The sequence below is a fragment of the Delphinapterus leucas genome, chromosome 11 (genome assembly GCF_059928025.1).
Source record: "Delphinapterus leucas isolate spDelLeu-1000000601 "Yukka" chromosome 11, BTC_Dleu_Yukka2, whole genome shotgun sequence".
NCBI classification, from domain to species: Eukaryota; Metazoa; Chordata; class Mammalia; order Artiodactyla; family Monodontidae; genus Delphinapterus; species Delphinapterus leucas.
Window position 1 is genome coordinate 91,756,576 of NC_143139.1, and position 22,434 is coordinate 91,779,009.

General features: G+C 56.1%; 1 protein-coding gene across 3 annotated transcripts; it reads right to left on the minus strand.

Annotated features, from left to right (window-relative positions):
- Positions 1–2,766: 2,766 nt before the first annotated feature.
- On the minus strand, positions 2,767–21,307 carry IL2RB (interleukin 2 receptor subunit beta). 3 transcript variants are annotated; one of them, XM_022596859.2, is made up of 11 exons: positions 21,188–21,307; positions 17,909–18,026; positions 17,551–17,571; positions 17,355–17,469; positions 16,428–16,506; positions 13,656–13,761; positions 12,049–12,197; positions 10,527–10,692; positions 9,847–9,967; positions 8,340–8,424; positions 2,767–5,397 (listed from the first exon to the last, which is right to left on the minus strand). In XM_022596859.2, the coding sequence occupies exons 2-11, from the start codon at positions 17,991–17,993 to the stop codon at positions 4,639–4,641; spliced, it is 1,686 nt and encodes a 561-aa protein (XP_022452567.1). In that variant the 5' UTR covers positions 17,994–18,026; positions 21,188–21,307; the 3' UTR covers positions 2,767–4,638. The 3 variants fall into 3 exon arrangements, with proteins under 3 accessions (XP_022452567.1, XP_022452565.1, XP_022452566.1); XM_022596857.2 differs by lacking the exon at positions 17,551–17,571 and having other exon boundaries at positions 17,355–17,546; XM_022596858.2 differs by having other exon boundaries at positions 17,355–17,571.
- Positions 21,308–22,434: the final 1,127 nt, after the last annotated feature.

Here is a 22,434-nt window from a genome sequence, read left to right on the forward strand (position 1 = left end):
TCTGGCTGATTTTCTTCCAGAACCGTTATCATCACCCCTGTATCCCCAGAATCTAGCACAGGATCTGGCCCATAGCACAAAAGACGGTTCGAAAAGAGCGGTCTCAGGAGGAGACAGTAGAAGGAAGTAATTAACCCCGATTGGAATGAATTAGAGGGCCTCCGACAAGTGGGGATGCTTGAAGGTCTTGAGGGATGTGTAGGAGTCCGGGAGTGGATTGTTTGGATGGCGGGACTGTTTCAAACCCAGGGACCAGCATGTGCCAAAGCAAATGAGGCAGTTGCGGTCCCTGCTCTCATGCCCACCCCCCGCAGGCCCAGCCTCCCACTCTTGAAGAGAAATATATGTAGTCCCAGCCACAAGCCACATTCCGTGTGGCACCTGAAACCACAGACTATCGGGGCTAGGAGAGCACTTAGAAATCACCCAGTCTGACTACCCCATTCACTGATGGAGCGACTGAGGCATGAAAGCACATGAGACCTGCCTGAGGTCCCCGCGGCATTGACTATTACATTAAGGACGTCAGCCAGGGTCCTGAGGGTTTAGGGAGTCACCGGGGGTTTCCCTGGGGATTTAGGCAAGGGTGTGGCATGGCCAGATGTGACCATATCTTGAATCCTGGATCCGCCAACAATCAGCTGCATTTCTTAACTTCCCTGAGCCTCAGTTTCCTAATCTGCAAAATGGGGAGCATAACACCTGCCTCACAAGGTCCCTGTCAGGTGATGAAAGGATGCTTGAAAAGCGTCTGGCCCCGTGTCTGCAACATAAATATTAGCCTTCTTCCCACTTTTAAAATGTGCTTCTTGATGATTCTTGAAATTGTCCTCGTTGTCCCCAGTAATTAGGAGGACACTGGTAAGTTATTCACCCTAGCTATGAACTGGTTCACCGTAACTTGCTTGGTAACTGCAGACATTGAAAGCTGCTTAGAGTGGGAATTGAGAGGCAGGGGGAGAGCAGAGACAGTGGGGGATTGAGGAAGTGAAGGAACAAATACAGCTCAAGAAATTGGAGACCTGAGGGGCTGGAAGGCCCTCCCACCTCTCCTCCCTTTTCTTTTATACGCCAATCTGCCCTGGCTGCCTCCTGCTTCCTGCTCTGCATCTGACAGCTCTCCAAGGCCCTAGGCTGCCTGGTCCCCAGCTGGTGCCACTCCTCTCTCCTGGAATCTGACCCAGGCAAGGCTGTCTCTCCTTCATTCCTTCCACCCCTGCCAGCTGCTCCCTCCTTGCTCCATCTCCCAAGACCTATACTCTAATCCACACTGGACATTCACACTGTGGCTTCTAGCCCATCAGTCCATCTCCACTTGGTGTAAGGCGGTCCCTTATGCCACGCACTACCACCTCAGGTCTCCCATCAGACATAGTAAGGACAGCTGTGTTCCCTGGGTGTACTTGCTCATAGGGCCCTCTCAACTTTCCAGTCTCCACCATAACAGCCTCAATTTTCCCTGCCTAGAAAATCGGAGTCAGGAACAATAGTTTCTTATCTTATTTATTTATTTATTATTTTTGGCTGTGTTGGGTCGTCGTTTCTGTGCGAGGTCTTTCTCTAGTTGCGGCGAGCAGGGGTCACTCTTCATCGCTGTACACGGGCCTCTCACTGTCGCAGCCTCTCTTGTTGCGGAGCACAGGCTCCAGACGCACAGGCTCAGTAGTTGTGGCACACAGGCCTAGTTGCTCCGCGGCATGTGGGAATCTTCCCAGACCAGGGCTCGAACCCGTGTCCCCTGCATTGGCAGGCGGACTCTCAACCACTGCACCACCAGAGAAGCCCAGGAACGATAGTTTCTGTTGTGGAAGGAACCTGAGGGATTATCTGGCCTAGACATGTCACCAGGTACCAGCTATGATCAATCCGGCCTGTCTACAGAATCTAAGGCTGCATCCAAGCTCCAGAGAAAGGAGGAGTATGGTCAATTAGTAATGTCTGCCAGGCACCACTGCAATTGATTAGCAATGTCTGCCATGAGTGCAGCCTTATGAATGCCAGATATGAATGCTATTCATGATCTGGTCCAACTTTTCAGAGTCAAGGATACTTGAGATAGATAGATGTAAAATCAAGAGCAATATTTTCCCATGAGACCATATCAGATGGTGCCTGGACACCGAATAAGGTAAATCTGACTCCTTTTAGTGAAAAAGATATTTCCCTTACAATCCTTCTGCATTTTCTCAAGGAAGAAGTCTCTGGTTCTGGCATGTCTTCATCAGCTTCCCAACACTTGCTTATCTCCCCTTTAAACTAAGAGAGCAGATTTCCAGCAGGCAATAAATTGAAACATTTTGTTTTATTGTACTTACGTTGTACCATTACCTTTTATTTATAGTGAATATCAGTTTTCCCATTTACAGAACCAATATAAAATTTTTTCTTTAAATAAAGGTATTAAACAAAAAGTGAATTGATTTAAAGAAAAATATTAAGTAAACAATAACAAAGATGGTACACACAGATCATTAATAAAATATATATATATATATATATATATATATACACACACACAGGACCAAAGCCTGAGAAATGTAACCCTCCCAAGAATTCTGCAAAGTGGAAATTCATTTGCAGAGAGATTTCCTGGTTTGCCCGAGGACACACAGCAAAGCTGTGGGCACTGAGCTTGGGTCTGATGCTCTCCTCAGGACTGAGGAGACTTACGGCCCAGAACACACAGCACCATATGGCAGGAGGTGGGAAGTGCGATGGCCCGGTTATTAAGCTATTCCATGGTAAGGATCCAAGACTCAGACAACCTCAGGAAAAGGGAGTTTATTTTGGGCATAGAAGAAACAGGAATCCTGAGTGAAATGCAGTAACCCCCTGGGGAGCAGCAGTATTAGTAATAGGAGCCCAGGCCCCTCTGCTAACTCCTCTCTAGCCTTTTGGGGCTCTTTTCCACATGCACCTGCTCCTTGGGGCCACCCTCCTGCCCTGTATTCAAACGCCCAAGACTGAGAGAAACCTGATTGGCCAGTTCAGGCCCGGCCTCCCTGATTGGACACAGCTTCTGTTCTAAGTCATCCCATAGGCTGCTGATGAACCTATGGGTGGGCTTGTGTCAGGTGCCCAATCAGCTGCAAGCATGGCCTATAAATGCAGGCACTGTGTTTTCACACCTTGGGGTTAGCTGGGACCTGCTGGGGTCCCTGCCTTCCAAAGAACTCTAGTCAAGAAGGGAGGTTGTGATAGGCATCACAGGTGTGATCAGTGCCAGGGACAGAGGGAAGAGAACTGGACGGGTGGTGGGGAGCACCGAGAAGGAAGGGGTTAGCTGTGTGTGGCGGGGGCGACTGCCACGTGAGGGGATGAGCCTCTCACTGAAGCGGGCATGCTGGAATCTAATGGGCCTGGATCGCCGCCTCTCCAAATCTTGACCTCAGAAATGTCAAGGCGCCAGGGGTGCTCCTGTGAGGTGGATGGTACCCCCTGCATGAAGGCAGCTGGGCGCAGGGAGCCCAGGCAAGATGATGCCAGATAGTTCATCAGTTCACCCAGGGAATATGATGGAGTGCCAAGTGCACTGTGCCAAGCGTAGTGAGTGGAGCTGCCATCTGGAGGCGGCGTGCCAGCCCCTGAGCTGCAGAAAAGACCAGTGGAGGCTGGAGCGGGAGGGGCCCAAGGGAGGGCTCCCTGTGACGGCATCAGGACCTGCCACTAGGAGGGGTTGACTTTCCAGCAGCAGGCTACGCGAAGCCATTGTGGAAAGATCCAGCCGGTGTCCGCTTTGCCGGGGCATTTGTGTCCATACTTGGGCCACAGCGTTAAGGATGCTGTAGCCAAGCATTCAAAGGTCACAAGAGATCCCAAATGGGAAGTGACAGGGCCACTTTCTTCAGCCAGCCTGTGACCCTGAGAGTCTGTCCCTCCAGCACCGAATCTCAAAGTTTGCACACATTGAAGGAGGTGGTGTTTCCCTCCCAGGGAAGCAGAACTGACACTTGAAGGCTAAAGGGAGCTTGTCACCTAGATGAGGGAGGCGAGGGCACCCCAGGCACAGGGAAGAGCATGTGTAAAGGTGTGGGGGAATGGGGGAGCTCCAAGTGGCTCAGTAGGACCCTTGGGAGGCTACCAGAAGGGAATGTCCCAACACGATGCTGGAGAGGCAAGGGGAGGGCCGAGAAGTGGTGCTGAGGGCAGTGGGGAGCCACGGCAGGGTTTTAAACCCGGAGCAGCACAGCCCTCTTTGTGTTCTGGAAAGAGCACTCTGGTTGTCCTGCGGTGGGTGGGTGCGAGGGGGTGTGACTGGGGCAGGAAGCCCTGTGAGGAGCGCAGGGTGAAGGCCCGTGGAGAACCCCAAATTCTCCCTGAAGAGGAGCTGCTGGGCTGGAGAGGAGGGACGCTTCAGAGGCAAAACCCGCAGGACTCCACGACTGATGCGGGAGTGTGGAGTCAAAGTGCCTCTCCCCCGAAGTTCTTGGCTTGGGCCGTAGGACCGGGGAGCAGCAAATGAGGAGTGGAAGTGAACAGCCGAGGGTGCAGGGCTGGGTGAGGGTCCTCTGGCCAGAGATGACCAGGGGCAGCCGGACACCAAGTGTCAACAGTGGACAAGCCTCACAGACAGAGAGTCCTCAGCTGGGCCTGGTGCAACAGCGGAAGGCCACCTGCCTCCCAGCCCTGGCCGTCTGTCTACACTGTGTGAGCCGGGTCCTGATCCTGGAGCTCTTGGAGGGACAGGTAGGCATCGGTGTTCAGGGTCAGGCAGGAGGTGGGGGCCCAGACCTGGCCTTGCCCAGAAGAGCTGGCCCAGGGGAAGCCGGCCCCCTCCCTCGGGCTGGGGACAGGCACCTCCTCTCCTGCTTCTCCCAGCGCATGCTCCGGGGGTGACTGCAAATCCACCGGGTCAGGGGCTTCCGGGGTGGGAGGCGCCAGGGGCTGGGGGGCCCAGTCTCCAGGGACTCCCTCCTGCGGGGTGGGGGGCAGCCTCTCTTCACCAGCCCCAATGCCCCCCAGGGCAGTGTTCGGGGGGCCTGGGCCACCGAGGAGACTGGGGGAGAAGAGCAGCAGGTCGTCCCCAGAGGGGAAGGTGCAGTAGGCGTCTTCCTCCCCTGGCGGAGGTGGCAGGGGTGGGAGGAGAGCCCCCTCTGGCACCCTGGGCCCACCCTCATCGGGCTCCTCCATGAAGGGGTCATAGGCAAAGTACACCTGGCAGGCCTCGATCTCCAGCGCGTCTGGGAGGTGGAAGAAGAAGTAGCCCTGGTTGGTGAAGCAGCTGGTCACCGAGTGGCCGCTGGTCTCGGTTGAGGACGACGAGCCCTTGTCCTGCTGCTGCAGAAGGAGCAGCTGCGTGGCCTTGGCGTCCCTGTCCAGCACCTCCAGTGGGGAGATCTCGGGCACTGGGCCGCTGGGGCTGAAGGAGGACGAGGGGAAGGGAGAGGAGAGCCACTTCTGCAAGGAGAAAGAGCAGAGGGAGGGTGAGTGGCCACCTCTTCCAGACTCAGCAACATCCCGTATCTCATCCTCCTTCAGCAGTCTGCTCAGGGCTGCCCCCTCCGGGAAGCCCTCCTTGACTGTAGCCCCCACCTCCCAAACACAAACACACACACACAAACCCTGCCCACTGGTTTGGGGAACCCTCTGCACCAGCCCAGGGGGTGTGGCTGTTTCCCAGCCCCAGCACAGGCCTTCCTGGCTCTCTGCAGGTGCCCAGGGGATGTCTTGGTTCAGCGTGTGACTGTTTATCGAGCAGCTCCTGTGAGACTGGTGCCGCTCTTGGTCCCGGGAACATAGCAATGGGTAGAATCCTCAGAGTGTCTGGTGGGGACCAGTGTGAGTGTGTAAACCAACCAACCACTGCTGAGGCAGAAAGCGTCCCGAAAGCACATCACGGTCGCCATACAGATGCCCAGAGAGGGCCTGTGCCCTGGCCCTGATCACACAGCCAGCAGGTGGAAGAGCTGGGTCCCAGGTTCCCCACTCACACTGCCGTGGAACCATCTCCAGTGGGGAGCTAATTGTCCCCCAGTTGACCACTCCCTCCTGGTGCCCTGCAGCCCTCCACCCCCCACGCCCTCCATCCACAGAGAGGAAAGCACCCATCAGAGCACTTCTCAGTTGCTCTGGAGTCCACAGAGGCCTGGCAAGGAACAGGGAGACCCGGCTTCCAGCCCTGGCGCTGGCACTCTCTAGCTGTGTGACCCTGGGCAGGTCACTGCACCTCTCTGAGCCTCAATTCCACAACATTTAGCTGCCCCTTTCCTGACTTCCTCACTATGAGCCAGCAGAGAGATGTCAAAGACAATGAAGGTGGAAACACCTGGCACAGGTAAAACGCAGACTACCCAGCAGAAGTGTAGGGGAGTGTTCACCCCTCAGGGCAGGGTGATGGGGCCTCAAGAGGGTGCACTTGAGAACCCCCAGCAGCCTTCTGTCCTGGGAGCCCTCTGCAGCTGGACTGTGGTCCCCCCAGCACAGGGACCAGGCCTGATGGGACCAGGCCCCCTGCACTCTTGTGCCCAGCACAGGGCCTAGGGGCCCAGTTGATGTTCTGCAGATGAATTAATGGACCAGAAGAGAAACATCCTGCTTCTCCATCCCCGGAGTGAGTTCCCGGGGCTGAGCCACTCGACAAAATCTAACCCCCTCCCCCAAACCAGGAGTTTATGTTACAGAGAAAAGGCCGAGAGAGAGGGACAGCGAGGACAAACTAAGGATGGCAAAGAGGAATAGCAGGCTAGGGAGGCAGGGCAAGAGCCAGGTCAGGTGTGGCTCCAACGCTAGGAGAAGCCGCGGAGGCAGGGCCAGGCAGCAGTGCTGAGCAGTGGCCAGAAGAAGCGGGCAGGCCTGGGGCCGGCATTGATGTGCTGGGCCTCGCTGGGCCGCCCTCAGAGGTGTGTGTGGTCAGGCACTTCCTGGGCCTAGGCCTCCACCACAATGCCCTGAAGCGCAGGTGGGCGGGGGGCACAGGAAGAAACTCATCCCCCTTCACATACACTGGCACACGCACTCGCAGGTCCCACAGGCAGGGCAGTGGGCCTTGCGGTCATGGAGCCAGGGGTTCTGGGGCAGAGAGAGAGACAGCAGCTGGCCTGTCACCCACATGCAAAGGAGGGGGTGGGGTCCCTCTTGGCCAGCCCCCAGTCACGTCATGCATCCCCAGGGCCTCCTCGGGATACCCCCTCCACACAGCAGGCCTGGGCCAGGCATCTAGACCTGGGGATGACCTCGTGGGAAGATGAAGTGGCTTGCAACTCTCAAGAAAGGACCCCAGCCCCACCACAAAATGTCCTAAGCCCATAGAATGAGAAGGACTTCAAGGCAGAAGAGGTCTGAGGATGCATCTAGTCCTGCCTCCAGCCAGATGACTTGAATACCTCTGTTGATGGGGAGCTCACTACATTTAGGGCTGAAGGAGGGATTTTAAGGAGATACATTCCCCCATATCAAGAGTGCTGTAGGTAAGCTACCCCCAGTCATGGGAGTTTTCCGAAGAATTCCAGAAGGGGCTCTGATCAGCCCTGATAGAGAACACCAAAGTCGGCTCCTGACAGCTCTGGTCCAGCATGGCTTTCCAGCCCCTCAACTTTCCTCCTGGCTTCTCTCCGCCCCCACCTCACTCCTCCTCCACCAACACCAATCCAGGGAGCCTAGAGTGGGGGTGGGGTGGTAGAAGCAGCCCACCACATCCCCCTACCCCCTTGAAACTTCCTTCCTGAAGCACGTGTGGGCTGAGGGAGGGGAGACGACTAAACTTTAAATGGCGCTGAGTGTTCTGACATGTGGGCGTGCACTTTTAAAATGAATCTGTGTTTTGTAACTAGAAATACCTAGAGGCCTTGCTAACATCTGTGATAAGTCACGGAGCCTGGCCAGGGAGTTTCTGCAAGAGCAGGGAAAGCACTAGCCCCACGGAGCAGGTCTGCACAGGGAGCGGGGTGGAGAAAACTTGCACCTGGCAAATCCTGCTCCATCAGCAACCTGGTGCCAGTCATTCTGGCTAGAGCTTCGTGAGCACTTGCTGTGTGCCAGGCAATGTCCTTGGGACCATACACATAGTAACATTATCCGCCCACCACCCATCAGTTTACAGGTGAGGAAACTGAGACACCGAGAGGTTCTAGAACTTGCCCAAGGCCACACAGCCAGGAAGTGGTGGAGCCAGGGTTAGAGCCCAGGCAGTCTGGCTCAGACGGGAGCTGCCATTCAGCCTGAGAACACTGGAGAAAGGGGCCCGTGCCCACACGCGAGGCAGCTCACTTTACATTTCTTCTTCCAAAAAAGGCAAAAACCCTCTGTTCCTGCACCTCCTCCCCACCCATTCCACACCCCCGCCCACCCTCTGGCCAGCCCGTGCCACCTGCCTACTCTACCCTCCACCTCCAGACGCCTACCTGGAAATCTCCTCCATGCTCGGAGCTCAGCTGGGAAAAGAACTCCGAGGGGTCTGGGATGTGACACTTCAGAACCTTCTTCAGCCTGGACAGGGGAGAGGAAGGGAGGGAAGGAGGGTGAGAAGGGAAGGGGACCGCAGTGTCCTGCCATCAGCCCCGCAGCTCTGAGGGCAGGGCACACAGCTGTTCATTTATTTTGTCGGTATTGATCGTGTGCCCAGTAAGGGAGGGTATTGTGCTGGGCACTGGGGACACAAGAATAGCCAACAGAGAAGGTCCCTGCTCTTAAGGAACTGACATTCTAATGGGGGGGGCCAGACAGTGAAGCAAGTGTGCAAGTTTACCATTCATTGTAATGTGGAGACAGAGGGCAGGTTGCCGTGCAAGAGAAGGATGTGAGGGTGGGGCACCACGCAAGCCAGAGCGGTAGGGGACAAAGAAGACTGGAGCAGAGTGAACCAAGAGGAGGGAGGTAGGAGGGAGGTAGGAGAGAGGTAGGAGGTAGATGGCGGGCCACCTAGTCAAGGCTGCCATGGACGGTGGTTCAAGCTGTGCACTGCCCAAGGGCACCTGGGGATTTTTGGGGGGTGGGGGGGCAGTGGTGAATGGAGACTGAATTCCAGCCCATGCTCTGCTTGCCAAGCTGAGTGCCCCAGTATCTGTGTGCATCTGCCTCAAGTTGTATGCCACAGCCCCAAGACCCCAGAAAACCTGGCTGTCACCCAGAGGTCTAGGCTCGGGTCCCAAACTCCTTTCTGGTCTCTGGCCACACCCACCTCCCTGCATTTTCAGTTCCTGGAATGCTCCTGCCTTGTTCCCACCCAGGATCTTTGCACAAGCTATTTCCTCCTCCTGAGATGTGTTCCCCGACCCTTCCCTGCCTGGTTCACTTCTCCTCCAGATTTCAGTGGAATCATTACTTCCTCAGGGAAGCACCCCCCCAACCCCTGGCCACCCCTTAGCTGAGGTTCCTTTCCCTGTTGTCTGCTTCCAGTACATATGGTACCTTCCTTCCTTCACCAGCCTAATCACGTGTGTCGTTATAAACGTGCATGATTAAGATGTATCTGCCTTCCCCCATGGGACTGTGGGTGCATGAAGATGGGACGACGTGCCTGTGGTTGCCCTTGCGTTCCCAGCACTCAGCACCGTACCCAGCCCAGAGCAAGGACTCAGTAAATAAAGGAATAAACAAATGAGTGCCCAGACGCATGAGGACCGCCCCCAACACACAGGCAGCTGGAACGTGCGCACACACATACTCAAGCCCTGGGCATGATGCTCTGGGCAGGGCTCCCATGGGGCTCTCCCTGCCCCACTCCCCTCGGGCTGGTTCCATGGGCTTCCATCTTTGGCGGAAATGCCAGGTGTTAGGCAGGGGGGGCTCTTGGGAGGGCAGAGGGGGCACTGGAGAGTGAGAGCAGGGGGCTCAGCCCAGAGCCTGACCTGGCGGGGAGGGGGTCGTGTCACACAGGAGGATGAAAGACAGGGAAGGGAACGCTCTTACCACAGCCCGTTGTACCGAAAGCTGGTCAGCAAGTAAACCAAGAGGACGAAACCAAAAGTGCAGCAGAGGCCCAACACGATGTGGCCCATCGAAGGAAGGGGCACGGTCTTCCTCCTGGTTGCTGCCGGAGCGGGGGGGGGAGGAGAAGGGGAGGGGTTAGAGAAGTGCCGCCACCCACCCTGGCTCAATCCAGCATCCCCCACCCATGACCTGGTGCTGAGGGACAGGCCGACCTCTGACCCAAGGCCTTTACAGGGTCCCAGCTGGTCCAGCAGAGCTGCTGTGTGCCCAGCCAACATGGGGCATCACGGCCGACATGATTCGTCACAGCATCCCTGCCTCGGCACCATGGTACCCACTTTACAGATGAGGAAACAGGCTAACAGGTGAAAACAACCCACCCCTGACCTCGGCAGAAACCAAGAGTTTGAAGTTTCAGGGTGGAGAGAGTGGAAGGAGCCTCACCCGCCTCCCCACTAACTCACGAGGCCAATGGCAAGTCCCACCCCCTCACTGATCCCCTGTTCCCATCTGTAAAACACGCCCATGTTGCCCACCCTGTGGGTCACATCAAGTGAGCTAATGATGGCCAAAGGGCTCTATACCTACACCCCAAGCCTCCCGCACCAGCCACTGCCTCCCGCCAGAGCTGCATCCCCACCCCAGCTCCCCTTCAGTACCTGCAGGCCTCGTCCTGAAGACCAGAGGCTGGCTCCAGGGGCTCCAGGCCTCGTGGTTGCCTAGCTGGGGCCTGGCCCGCACCTGAAGCTCATACAGCGTGTCTGGAGCCAGCGTCTCCAGGGAGATCCATTGCTGGTTCTGCCTGAGGGTCAGCAGCGGGGTGTCCTGGGGCATAAACAGGGCTGTCAGACCAGAGGGGTCCCCACTGCCCACCTCACCTCCTGTGGCAGGGCTGGCCGAGACGCCGAGCAGAACAACACCTTCCTTTCTTCCCTCCAGCCACCTGCCCTCCACTGTCCCCTCATCCTACAGAAAGGCTGCCTGACTACCCAGTTGCTGGGCCCCAAAACTCCGGGGTCATCCTAAACGCCTCCCACATCCAAAGCCATCTGCCAATCAGCTGGTTCCACGTCCAGAGCCTGGTTCCACCTCTGGAAACTATTTCTGCACCCTTCCGCCTTCTCTCCACTCCTTTCTCCTCCAGGTCTGAGCTCCCACCACCTCTGGGCACCATACAAGGTCGCCCTGCTTCCCCTACCCCCCCCCACCCCGTGCTCTGCTATAGTCTATTCTCCACTCAACCAGAAAGAGGGATTTCCCAAACACTTCTCCCACCTCTGCATCACCCTTTTTGCTTTTCTTCTGGTGCCCTAGACACACAGGCCATGTCTTGCCTTTGCAATGGCTCTTCCTTCTGCTTGGAAGACCCTCCCCAGATCCTCAAAAGGTCAGCTCCTGCTTGAGCCCCAGATCTCAGAAAGGCCTTCCCTGGTCACCTGAATCTGAAGTAGCCTGGCCCAGCCCTTCTCAACTGTGTTATCACATTTAATTTTCATGATAGTATGTATCGACATCCCATAGTCTCCTGTTTCTGGGCACCAGCTGTCTGCCCCCATCCACCATGTGAGTTCCCTGAGAGCAGGCAGCTCATCAGGCCTGCCCTCCACTCTCTCCCCGCATCTAGCACGTAGTAGGTACTCAGTGAATGTTTGTTGAGTGAGTGAGTGAGTGAGTGAGTGAGTGAGCGAGCGAATAAAGGAATGGATAAATGAATGAGTAAGCAACCAACCCCTGTGGACTTGTTTTTTTTTTGTTTGTTTGTTTGTTTTTGGCAGCACCCCTTGGCATGTGGGACCTTATTTCCCTGACCAGGGATCGAACCCACGCCCCCTACAAGGGAAGGGCGTAGTCTTAACCACTGGACCGTCAGGAAGTCCCAACTCCCGTGGACTTGGACCACACTGGATTTAAAGAGGGAAGGGTGGCTGCTCAGGGCCTCTGAAATCTCCAGAGAGGGCAGTCGCCTGCCTCTTGGCTTTGTAAGTCTTGCCTGGAATCCACCACCAGCTGGACCCCTGGGGTGTCAGGGGACACACGGAGGGAGGGGGAAGCAGGGCAGGCAGTACAGAGGAGCGGCAGGGGTTGTTTAGGGGCTTCTGTGGCTTTGCTGAGATGAAGGATGGACAGGGTGACGAGGACAGGAAGGAATCAGGGCAGGTCGGGATGGAGCTAGGTACTCACCTCCCAGCTGTGGCCCGGGGACCTTGTCCGGGCCTCAAACTCCACATTGCTTTGAATGTAGTGGGAGAACTGGGAAACATTCCAGGTTATGTTGCATCTGCGGGTCTCTATGTGGACGACTTGGAGGGAGTGGGGGGGCATCAGACGAACTGGAGACGGGAAGAGAAAAAAGGAGAGAGAAAAAGCTTGGGGGACACCGGAGGCTAATGCTGAGATGAGAAACCGTGCCGGGCTCCCACCTCCACCTTTGCACATGCTGCTTCTCCCTCCCTGCGTTCCCTTTCCCCAGAGACTGGCAGGTCCCTGCTCAAATAGCACATGTTCAGAGAAGCCTTCCCCAACCACCCACCACTCTCTGTGCCCCTCACCTGTTTCACTTCTCTTCCTATCAACACCCAACGTATTAAATATCTACTTCTGGTCCTTTATTCATTTTCTGTCTCCCCCACCAGACTCTGAGCTCATTGGTGGCAACGACTTGATTCTTTCGGGTATCCTTGGTGCCTGGAACATTACCTGGCACATGGTAGGCTCTTGATTAAATACCTGCTGAATGAATGAATCAAGGCAGCCTTTCTCTGCACTCAGAATTGATCAGAGAGTTTTACCTGGATCATCTCATTTATTTTATTTAATTCTATCTCATCAACCTTATATGATTGTAAGATTGTATGATTCTGAAGTTCGATTGTTCTAAATTTTTATGCTTCTGAGACTCTGTAGAACCACACAAATAATAATAAGCAAATGTTTACTGAGCACGTGCTAAGTAGTTTCTGTGTCTTGGCTTATAGACTCCTTACAGCAACCACTGGCAGCAGGTAATTGGTTATCCCCACTTTACAGATGAGGAAACTGAGGCTCAGACATGTTAAATGGTCTGCCAGTCAGATTACACTCAATTAAGGCAGGGCTGCATGTAGAACCCTGGATCTCACCCTCTGCCCCCGTCTCTTCCCTAGAGATGACCTCCAAGTTCGGGAAGGGAGGGGGGGTGAAAGCTGGGGGTGGGGCAGAGCACTCAGTCGTTCAACAAACCTTCCCAGAGCACTGCCCAGATCGAGCCTGATGTTGACTATTCAGAATGGAAACACAGGGATGGCAGAGGCTCTACCCTCAGGGGAGTTCACAGCCCAATGAGGGAGACAGACCCATAACCAGGCAGCAAAGACCCAGGACATAAACACCCTGAAAGAGGTGGGGGAGTCTGGGAAGGACTCCTGGAGGAGGTGGCTCTTCACTGAGCCTTGAAGGGTGAGTGGGAATTTTCCGGGTGGGAAGAGCCTTCCAAGCAGTAGGGCCGGCGCGTGCAAGGACTCAGAGGCATGGATGGGCAAGTTGAATCTGGGGAGCTGGGCTTTGGTGTGGCAGGAATATAGGCCACGAGAGGAGGCGTGCTGGAGAGGGAAGCCAGGCCAAGTGGTCTTGAACACCAGGGTAGCAGCCCGGGACTTCATGCCAAGTTCAGCGAGCAGTGGGTTGGTCAGATGTGGGCATGGAAGCTGATGGGGAGAGACTGGAGCAGGGTGACCCCAGAGGGGGAGACAGGGAGGGAGGTGCCCACCCCTCCAACCCCCTCCCAGCCCCACCCTGGAGTCCTCTCTCACTGTTGTCAAAGGGCTTGAAATTGTGGGTCATCATCCTCCTCCATCTCTCCCCTTCGCGGCACATCACGGTCAAGTTGATGACGTCAACTATGGTCAGTTTCTGAGACTGCAAGGGAAGGAGGCCAGGGATGTAGCTGCCGGCAGCTGGTGCGGGGAGGGGGAGGCTGCTGGGATGAGGACGGGGGAAGACAGGAGGGGAGACCGCGACTGCGACAAACAGGACCCCCTCCCTGAGCCCCTCCGCCTAAGGCAGGGCTCAGCAAGCTTTCTGAAAAGGGTCAGTTAGTTAATATTTTTGACTTTGCAGGTCATGTGGTCTCTGTCACAACTATTCAACTTTGCCGTTGTCGTGTGAAAACAGCCGTGAAAAAACATGAGAGCAGATGTGCTTGGCTGTGTGCCAATAAAATTTTATTTATAAAAACAGGCAGCAGGCTGGTTTTGGCCCATGGGCCATAGTAATTTGTCAATCCCTGATCCAAGTGAAGTGAGCTGCCTTGGGAGGGAGGGAGTTCCCCGTCACAAGAGGTGTGCAAGCAGGATGAGCCCCCAAGAAGGTGCAGGTCCGGACCTATCCTTGCATTATAGCTCTGAGTGTGAAAGCTTCCTCTCCGCATCTCTCTCCAGCCCCGCACCTTCACTTTTCTGGAAGGAAATGGCCAGGAACCGAGCATCTCCTGTGGGCAGGCCCTGTTCAGGTACCTTAGGCACTTCTCTGGTTGAAGCTCACAGCTGTCCATCCACACATTGCAGGTAAGAACCTGAGGCTGGGACTGGTTAAGGACCTTGCCCCAAATCACGCAACCGGTCAGCAGGGGAGCCTGGATGCAAGCTCAGGCCTCTGCGTCCAGAGCCCCACAGAGACTGTAGCCCTGGCCAAGTGAACAGCTTACGGCGGCCTCCTCCCTGTGTGGAGGGCAGCTCTGTAGCCCTGAAGGAGGAGGGTCTGGTGCAGGCTCTGTTAGTATCTGCATTCCGGGGTCCGGGATGGTGTTTCCAGGCCCAGGACCCCGGGCACAGCCCCTCTGACCTGCCGCAGGGCCCACTGTGAGCAAACCTTGAACTTGATCATCAGAGTTCCTGGAGCGGAGAACAATTGCTTCGTCTCCACCCCGAGGACCCTGCCCCAGCCGTCTACCAGCTGCTGTGGGGACCAGATGCTCCCAGATAATAATAGTATCATCACATTATTACAGGAAGTCCCCTACATATGAACGAGTTCCGTTCCGAGAGCACGTCCGTAAGTCCAATTTGTTCGTTAAGTCCAACGAAGTTAGCCTAGGTACCCAACTAACACAATCGGCTACATACCACTGCTTTTACACTTGCTTCCACCAGGCATCCCGGGCTTGAAAGAAAGATACTGTACTACCGTACTCTATACAGTACTGTCCAGTGAAGTACACAAAAGCACAACCACTTGTAGAGGATGCACGCACGTGACGATGGACGCCAGACACGTGAACTAACTTACACGATTGGACATGCAAACGCACACACGCACCTTTGAAAGTTTGCAGCTTGAAGGTTCGTATGTAGGGGACTTACTGTGTTATTATTAATGTAATTGTCGTTGTTGCAAAGATGCCAATAACACATTCTGCTGAGTACTGACCCTGTGCCAGGCATTCTGCTAAGCCCCTCACGTATATTATCTCATTTAATTCTCTCAGTACCCAATGAGGCGGGCACAGTTACTATTCTCATCCTACAGGTGAGGAGACTGAAGCACGGAGAGGTCGAGGGACTTGCCTAAGGCCACACAGCTAGATGGGGCCAGGATCTGAAGCCAGACCATCTGCAGAGCTGCAGGGGACGGGCACAGCAATCTGGTTCGAGGGGCTCTCCCTTTATCAGCTACACTGTGTCATGTGAGCTCATCTCCACATCCTCCTGCTCCTGGAGAATGTGTAGAACCTGATAAGGGTTGGAAAATGTGGTCTGGGCATCCCTGGTGCCCACCGCTGCCAAGAAGGGTTTGCCAGACAATAATTTGATGCACACAGCCTCCTGCTCTTTGAGAGGCAGCCTAGTGCAAGGTTGAAAGACCCAGGCTGGGGGTCTCACAGACCTGGGTTCAATCCCAGCTCTGTCTCTCCCTGGCTATGTGACTTGGGCAGGGACCTCACCTCTCTGAGCCTCAGTTTCCTCATTGGTAAGAAGGGGACAGTGCTGGTACCCACGCACAGTCGTAAGGATCCCCTGGCAATCGGGTCAAGTGCATGTTCTGTTCTGGGTGGCATTCGCTTGATTCTCAGAACAACCCTACAGGGTAAGGATTGTTATTATTCCCCTTTAGAGAAGGGGTACCTGGGACTCAGAAGATGCTCAACGTCACCCAGCTGGTATACGATGGAGCCAGGGCTGGAACCCGGACCGTCCAGCTGTGCGATCCACACTGTTAACCCCACCCCGCCCTGTACTTGCCCAGACCTCGGGAGGAGTCGGATATGGAGGTTATTATGACTAGTAGGTGCTCTCCCCACTTGATAAAGGACACAGGAGTGTCACAGCCTCCACAAAGCATGGGGGACACAGCAGGAGCAGAGGCAGAGTGGCCAATGCCTCACGTACCTCAGATCCCTCGACCCCCAGGTCAGGCCTCTCTTCTCCTTGGATGCCACCTCCCTCCTTCCGCCTCCTCAGCCCCAGAAGCCTGCTCTGTCGCAGGCCCTGGCCACTGGGCTTGCTGGGCCCCAGCTCCTCCCCCGGAAGGACGCCCCTCTGCACCCACCGGCCCCCTGGCCTCTCCCCTCAGCTACGGCTACTCACATCTGGGGGTCCTAGGATGAGGTTACATGCCCAGGATCCCGGCTTCACTGGGAGCAGCTCACAGGATTCGTTCCACTGCCTTTCAAGACAAAAGAACCCTCTTAGAAGAAAAAGACGGACCCCCCCTCCCAGAGCTGGCCCTTGGGAGAGTCCCCATGCAGTGTTGCTGGTCTGTGCCCGGGCTCTATGCCAACCCCCACGTGCCCACCTCCCTTCGTGAGCGTCTTTTCCTGCCTCTTCATCCCAGCCAGGCCTCACAGCGGCTAAAGTGATCTAGAAACAAACCAGTTCAGGACACACAGCCTTCCCTGCCTAAAGCCCTCCAAAGTCTCCCCATCAGGTTCAGGGTGAAGATGATCCTTGATGGGGCCTTCAGAGCCCCTTGGACTCACCATCCACCTGGGAGCCAAGGTCAAACCCCAAAGCCACCTCTGCTGGCTGCCACCAGGGTGTTTGGATCACGGTGACACTTCACCACCTCCTTCCCAGTCTCCAGTTTCCCCAGCCACTCCCCAGTTCCCTGTCCCCACAGCTGCCCTAGGCATCTGTCAAAATCCCAGGTTACTCAAAAAGTTTGGGGATCCCCCTTCTGCCCGCTTCGCCTCTAACACTGAGTCCAGCCTCAGCATAGCAGGTGAGCAGCCCAATGTCCCCAAACTACCTTGTCTGGCTCATGCCCAGCCCCTCCACTGCAGCCTGGGCTGCACGCCCCACTGCCACTCAGGGTCCAGGAGTCTAAATATCCGACCCCCAAGTTCTTCCAGACTTCTGTGACACCAAGAGTCTGTGGGTCCTATTATTCCACGATTCTCAAAGTGCAGAGTTCTTGGGGTCTGAGAGCTAGGATTTCAATAGTCTAAAAGTCAGTGACTATCAGATCTCACCTCCCTGAGATTCTGTACATTTGTCTGTCGACCCCACACACACCTTTTATCCGGCTGGGCATGGATGTGGCACGTCGTGACCTGCAGTCCCCCATCCCGGCTCCAGGCACAGGAGATATTGGCTCTCGAGTTGTAGAAGCACGTGAGCTTGGAATGATCTGCTGGTAAGATGAGGCGTGCGTGGCTGGCTGCAGGGTGCCCATGGCCCTCTGGGGTTCGCCCGCCGCTCCTGTACCTACCAGGTGAGGAAGTAGTCAATCCTGGTAGGCAGAGAAGGGGTTCGTGAATCCATCTGAGAGAGGACAAAACTGAGCCCCATAGCCTGCAGTGACCCCCAGACAGGTCGAGACAGGGCAGGGACAAGAAGACGGTGTCTTCCTGCGGCTTGGAGGGGCACATGGGTGCGGTGCGGGCAGGTGGAGGGCTGAGGGAGAAGGCAGACACCTGGTCTCTGGCCCCACTGCCCCCCTCCCCCCCGCCTCCTGCCCCAGCGGATGGAGCTTCTACCAAGAAGCAGGGGTCCTGGAAGAAGTTCTAGAAGGGCCTTGGCCTCCTCCCTGAGGGAAAGCACAGAAGTCCAGATGCCAGGGTCCTCACCGTTCACCGATGTAGATGCCCGAGGGATGGCCAGGGGCCAGAGGACAAGGAGGCACAGACACCAGGACAGAGCAGGAGCCGCCATCACAGCCACGGGTGGGAGCTGGGGAAGGGAGCCCTGGATGGAGGAAGCAGGGGAGAGGGCACGAGTGAGCACCCAGCCACGTCCTCCCCTGCCCAAGAGACCGGCTGGGCCCTGTCCTCTCAAGGTGCACCCCTCTGCTCCGCACCATGCCAGCCTCAGGGCCTTCGTATCTGTTGATCCCTCTATCCCACACATGTTCTTTCCTTCCCTTTTGAGATTCTGGGACCCATGTTGTCATTGCTGAAAGGACTCTCAGAGCAGGCCCAAGCCCTTGTTCAAAAGTTGGGGACACTGAGGCCCAGAAAGAGGAAAGATTTGCTTACGTCCACATAGGGAGGCCAGCTCAGAGCTGGAATTAGAACCCACCTCCTCTCTACCCGGCTGCTCCCTTAACCACACCAAAACTATTTGTCAAGAGGTTCCTCTATGCTGGGCTCTATTTTAAACTCTTTAATTGCGGCAATAAGAGCATCTACTGGAGATACACTCATTATCCCCATTTTCAGATGAGAAACTGAGGCACAGAGAGGTGAAGCAGATTACCCAAGGTCACACAGCAGATAAGAGGCAGCTGTGGAATCTGAGCCAGGGTAGACTGCCTGGAGCCCAATAAACGTGTGCTGACTACCTCACAACAATACCTCACAGCAATACTTGTGGAGGGAGTGGGGTGGCGGGTAGGGGCTGAACACCCACCCTGTGCCAGGCGCTTCCCGTACACCAGCTTATCTAATCTGCCCAGCAACAGGGGGTGGGTGCGTGCATCGTCCCCTTACACAGATGAGGAGACCAAGGCTCCAAGCCATTAACCAGCCCAAGGTCACATCGCAGAAGAGGCAGAGCTGGGATTCCGTCCCCGTGCTCCACCCCAAAGTCCATTCCCTCACATGGTTCTGCCCTGCCCAGACCGTGTCCCAGGCGCTGGCCCCAGAGGTAAGGCCCACAATATCCATCCACACACTGGGGAGTCAGGGACCGGCAGGGGCATGGCCGACCAGTGGGCATCTGGCCTGTGTGTGGAAAGGAGCCCAGAGAAGTACCCGGGGGCACCTCCTTGCCCGTCCCACTATCCCCACAGGGCAACACTCCCGGAGCGGACCTGGTTGCCTCTTTCTTTGGACCCTCCAACCCCCTATAGCAAAGGGCGCAGGGTTGGGACCCCGTAGGGCACAGATCCCAGGCAAGGGGCTCCAGCAAGATCCCTGTGCCCCTTACTCATCGATCATGGCCCTGGGCAAGGGCCCTGGGGATCCCCTGGAGGGTGTCACCTGGGGCCAGACCCTCGCCAGTAGGGCCAGCCAGGACCAGGACAGGATCTGGCACAGAGCCTCAGGGTGAGAGGAGAAGGGTGGAGGCAAAGGTGTGCAGGATCACAGGAAGGTCAGGGCCAAACCACAGCCCCAGCCAAAGCGAGTTGGGCAGAAGTAGCATCATCTAGAATGAGCTGCCCTCCACCTATAGCCGAAAGGGTGCAGCAGTGAACCCCAAGAGGGCAAAGCGCAAGGAGGATGCAGGCGGCAGGGTGAGGAGGGCTTCTAGCAGTCCCCAAGGCTGACCCTCCTGCAGAGGAGGAAACCGAGTCTCAGGTAGGTTAAGGAACCTGCTCAAGGTCACAGAGCAAGGAAGAGGCCCAGCCTCAGGGAGGGCAAGTGGGACCTCTGAGTCCCCAGTGCCTTCCGTCCTGGATTCTCACGCACACCCACGCACATGTGCCCTGCCCTTCGTGACTGCAAAGCCGATCACACTTACTGACTCATTAGGCCCCCAGCGCAGCCCTGAGAGTGTCTGTTGTCATCCTTATTTGACAGACACCAAGACTAATGCTCAGAGCTGCCCAAGGGATGGGACTCAAACCCAGGTCGTCTGATGTCAAGTTAGAAGAAGAGGACAACAATGGTGATGACGGTGGTAATGGTGATGGTAACGATACGGTGGTGACGGTGATCATGACGATAGTGGTGATAATGACTAATACTCGGCCCTCACGCTGCCCGGCACTGCCGTTAGCACCTTGCAGATACTAACTCATTTAAAGTTCACAGCAACCCCATGAGTAGGTACCATTATGACTCCTTTTATCAGATGAGAAGACTGAGGTACTTGTTAAGCCTCTTGGGGTAAAGCTGGGATTTGAACTCAGTCAGTTGCAGTCCGAGGCTCTGCCAGGGCTGACATCATGGGATGTAGGGTACAGGGCGGCTGGGGGAGGACATGAAGCACAAGCTCGGTAGCCGGAGACACATCCTACCTGACCTCTGACCTTGACGGACCCCGTCTCCCCTCATCCTCTCTGGCCAAACCCCCCACCACAGGGCTCCCTCTTGCTGTTTAAGTCTGGGGGCGCCTCCCCAGCTGGGCGTGGGATGCTGGCTGTGGGGGAAGCAGGGGGACCCTTGGGGATGGCTCCGCCTCTCAGGTGTTCCAAACACAGTTAAGGGTGGGAGGTCTCGGCCCCCAGGAGTGGAGGGAGAGCCTGACCCTCAGGGAGCCCCAGAGATGGAGTCCCATCCACTCCAGAAGCACCTGGAGAGCCTACTGTCCTGACCGGTCACACAGCCAAGTAAGGGACAAAGCTGAACTTGAACCCAGGGGTCCGGCCTCCAGCCCAGGGCTCCCAGAAACCTCGCAGCACACTCACTTCATAGCCAGGTCTCAGAGGCGTCCCTCTCTTTTCCCCTCGCCCCACAGCCTCCTAAGGTATCCTTTACACAGGGGCACCTCCCTGGTGTAGGCCGCACCTCTCCCACCCACATCCCACACCGCCTCTGGGCACCCAGCACATCTGAGTCTCAGCTGGCCTTGCCCCTCCCAGGACTCCCACCTCCTTCCCCACCCCTCTGGGTTGGGGGGCCCAGCACAGGGCCTGGGGAAGCCCCTCATCCCAAAGTAGCCCCCGGCCTCCCATGGGGAGAGCTGGGAGGGAGGGAAAGCCTAGGACCAGGGACCAGCTTTTCTTCAAGCCTGAGCCATGAGAGCAGGGCCTGCCTTGTCACTGGGGGATTCTAAGATAAGGTTGCGGGTGAGGGCTGGCAGATGGGAGTTCAGGCAGAAACTTCTGGAGGATCTGAGTCAGAGCTGAAAGTCATCCCCATGACCTTCACCTCCAGCCCCCTGGCTGGTGGCAGGGGCCAGGAGGGAGCCCCGGGTACCTGGGGACTGGGCAGGGGCAGGGTAAGGGCAAGGTGAGACTTTACCTAGCTGGGACATGGGGCTGCGGCGTGCTGTCTCTGCTTCTCTCCACTGCTGGGACTGTAGCCATCTCCCCAGGGCCCAGCTCTGGCTCCCTCGGCCCAGGTACTAGACGGCTGATGGGGCCAGCCACCAAAGACTAAAACCCCAAGGCCAGCCCACTTCCTGTGCAGAGGATGGAGGGGGCAAGGCCTGGGGTGGGGAGGCGGGGGAGATCTGGCTGGTTAGAAAGCCTGAAACTCCTGTAGCACCAGGGGCCAGATAAAGATCTCCCTCCTCCGCTGGGGGCGGTGAGGGAATGGGGGGGTTGGGGGGGCACCCTGCGTATTGCAGCAGGAGGCGTGAGTGTACACCCTCACACACATGCTGTCTCTCACTCTCAGATAGATGCCTTGCTGCATACAGGAGCCCTTGGGGCAAGGCCCCTTCTTTTCCCTCCCACCCCATCTCACAGGCCACCTCAAGCCTCTGACACCTTCCTCCAGTCACACACAGTAACACCCAGACCTCACACAAACATGTCCCTTTAGGTGTACCCCAGCCATGGGATAAGACACCCCGACTTGCTGAGACTTCCCTTTTCACCCAGCCTTCCAGGAAGCCCCTTACTCAGTTTAGTATTCAGAGGTGACTATTTTGGGAGGCTTTGCGAACAATTTGATGGCTACTTATTGAACCTTCTAGAACCTTCCTCTTCTTCTCAAGTCATGGTTTATAATCCCTTTTTCCTCCTTTTTGGGGTGGAGGGATCAGTTCAGGGCTTTTTTTTTTTTTTAATGATGAAAAGTGACAGACCCCTCTTTGGAAAGGTGCATGTCTATCTATGTGCAGTGTCACAGGCCCAGGGATCCCGTGAAGTTCCATCCAGTGTCAGAAGAAGCAGCTCTGCTGTCTCCTGATTTTAAACTCTGCCTCCGGGGGTTTTCCTGTGAGCTGCTGTCTCTCTCAGAAAAGGGAATGGGGAGAGCAGGAGGGAGAGTAGAAAGAACAGCTCTGCAGAAGTTTCTGTCTGCAGAGAAGTGAGAAAACAGCATTGAAGACCTTGGGGAGAGAATCAGGCTGACTCCCTTCCAAGCGGGAAGCAGGACCCGATTTGAGGCTGCTTGGAAGCTGAGTGACCTGCTTCCCTGTGTTTCAATGTCCACACCTGTAGAATGAGGGGTAACAGTTCCTGCAGGGGTGTCAGGAGAACCAAACAGCAGGAGAGCGTAAAGCACCTCACCTGCTGACCACGCGTAGTAGGCTCGCAATA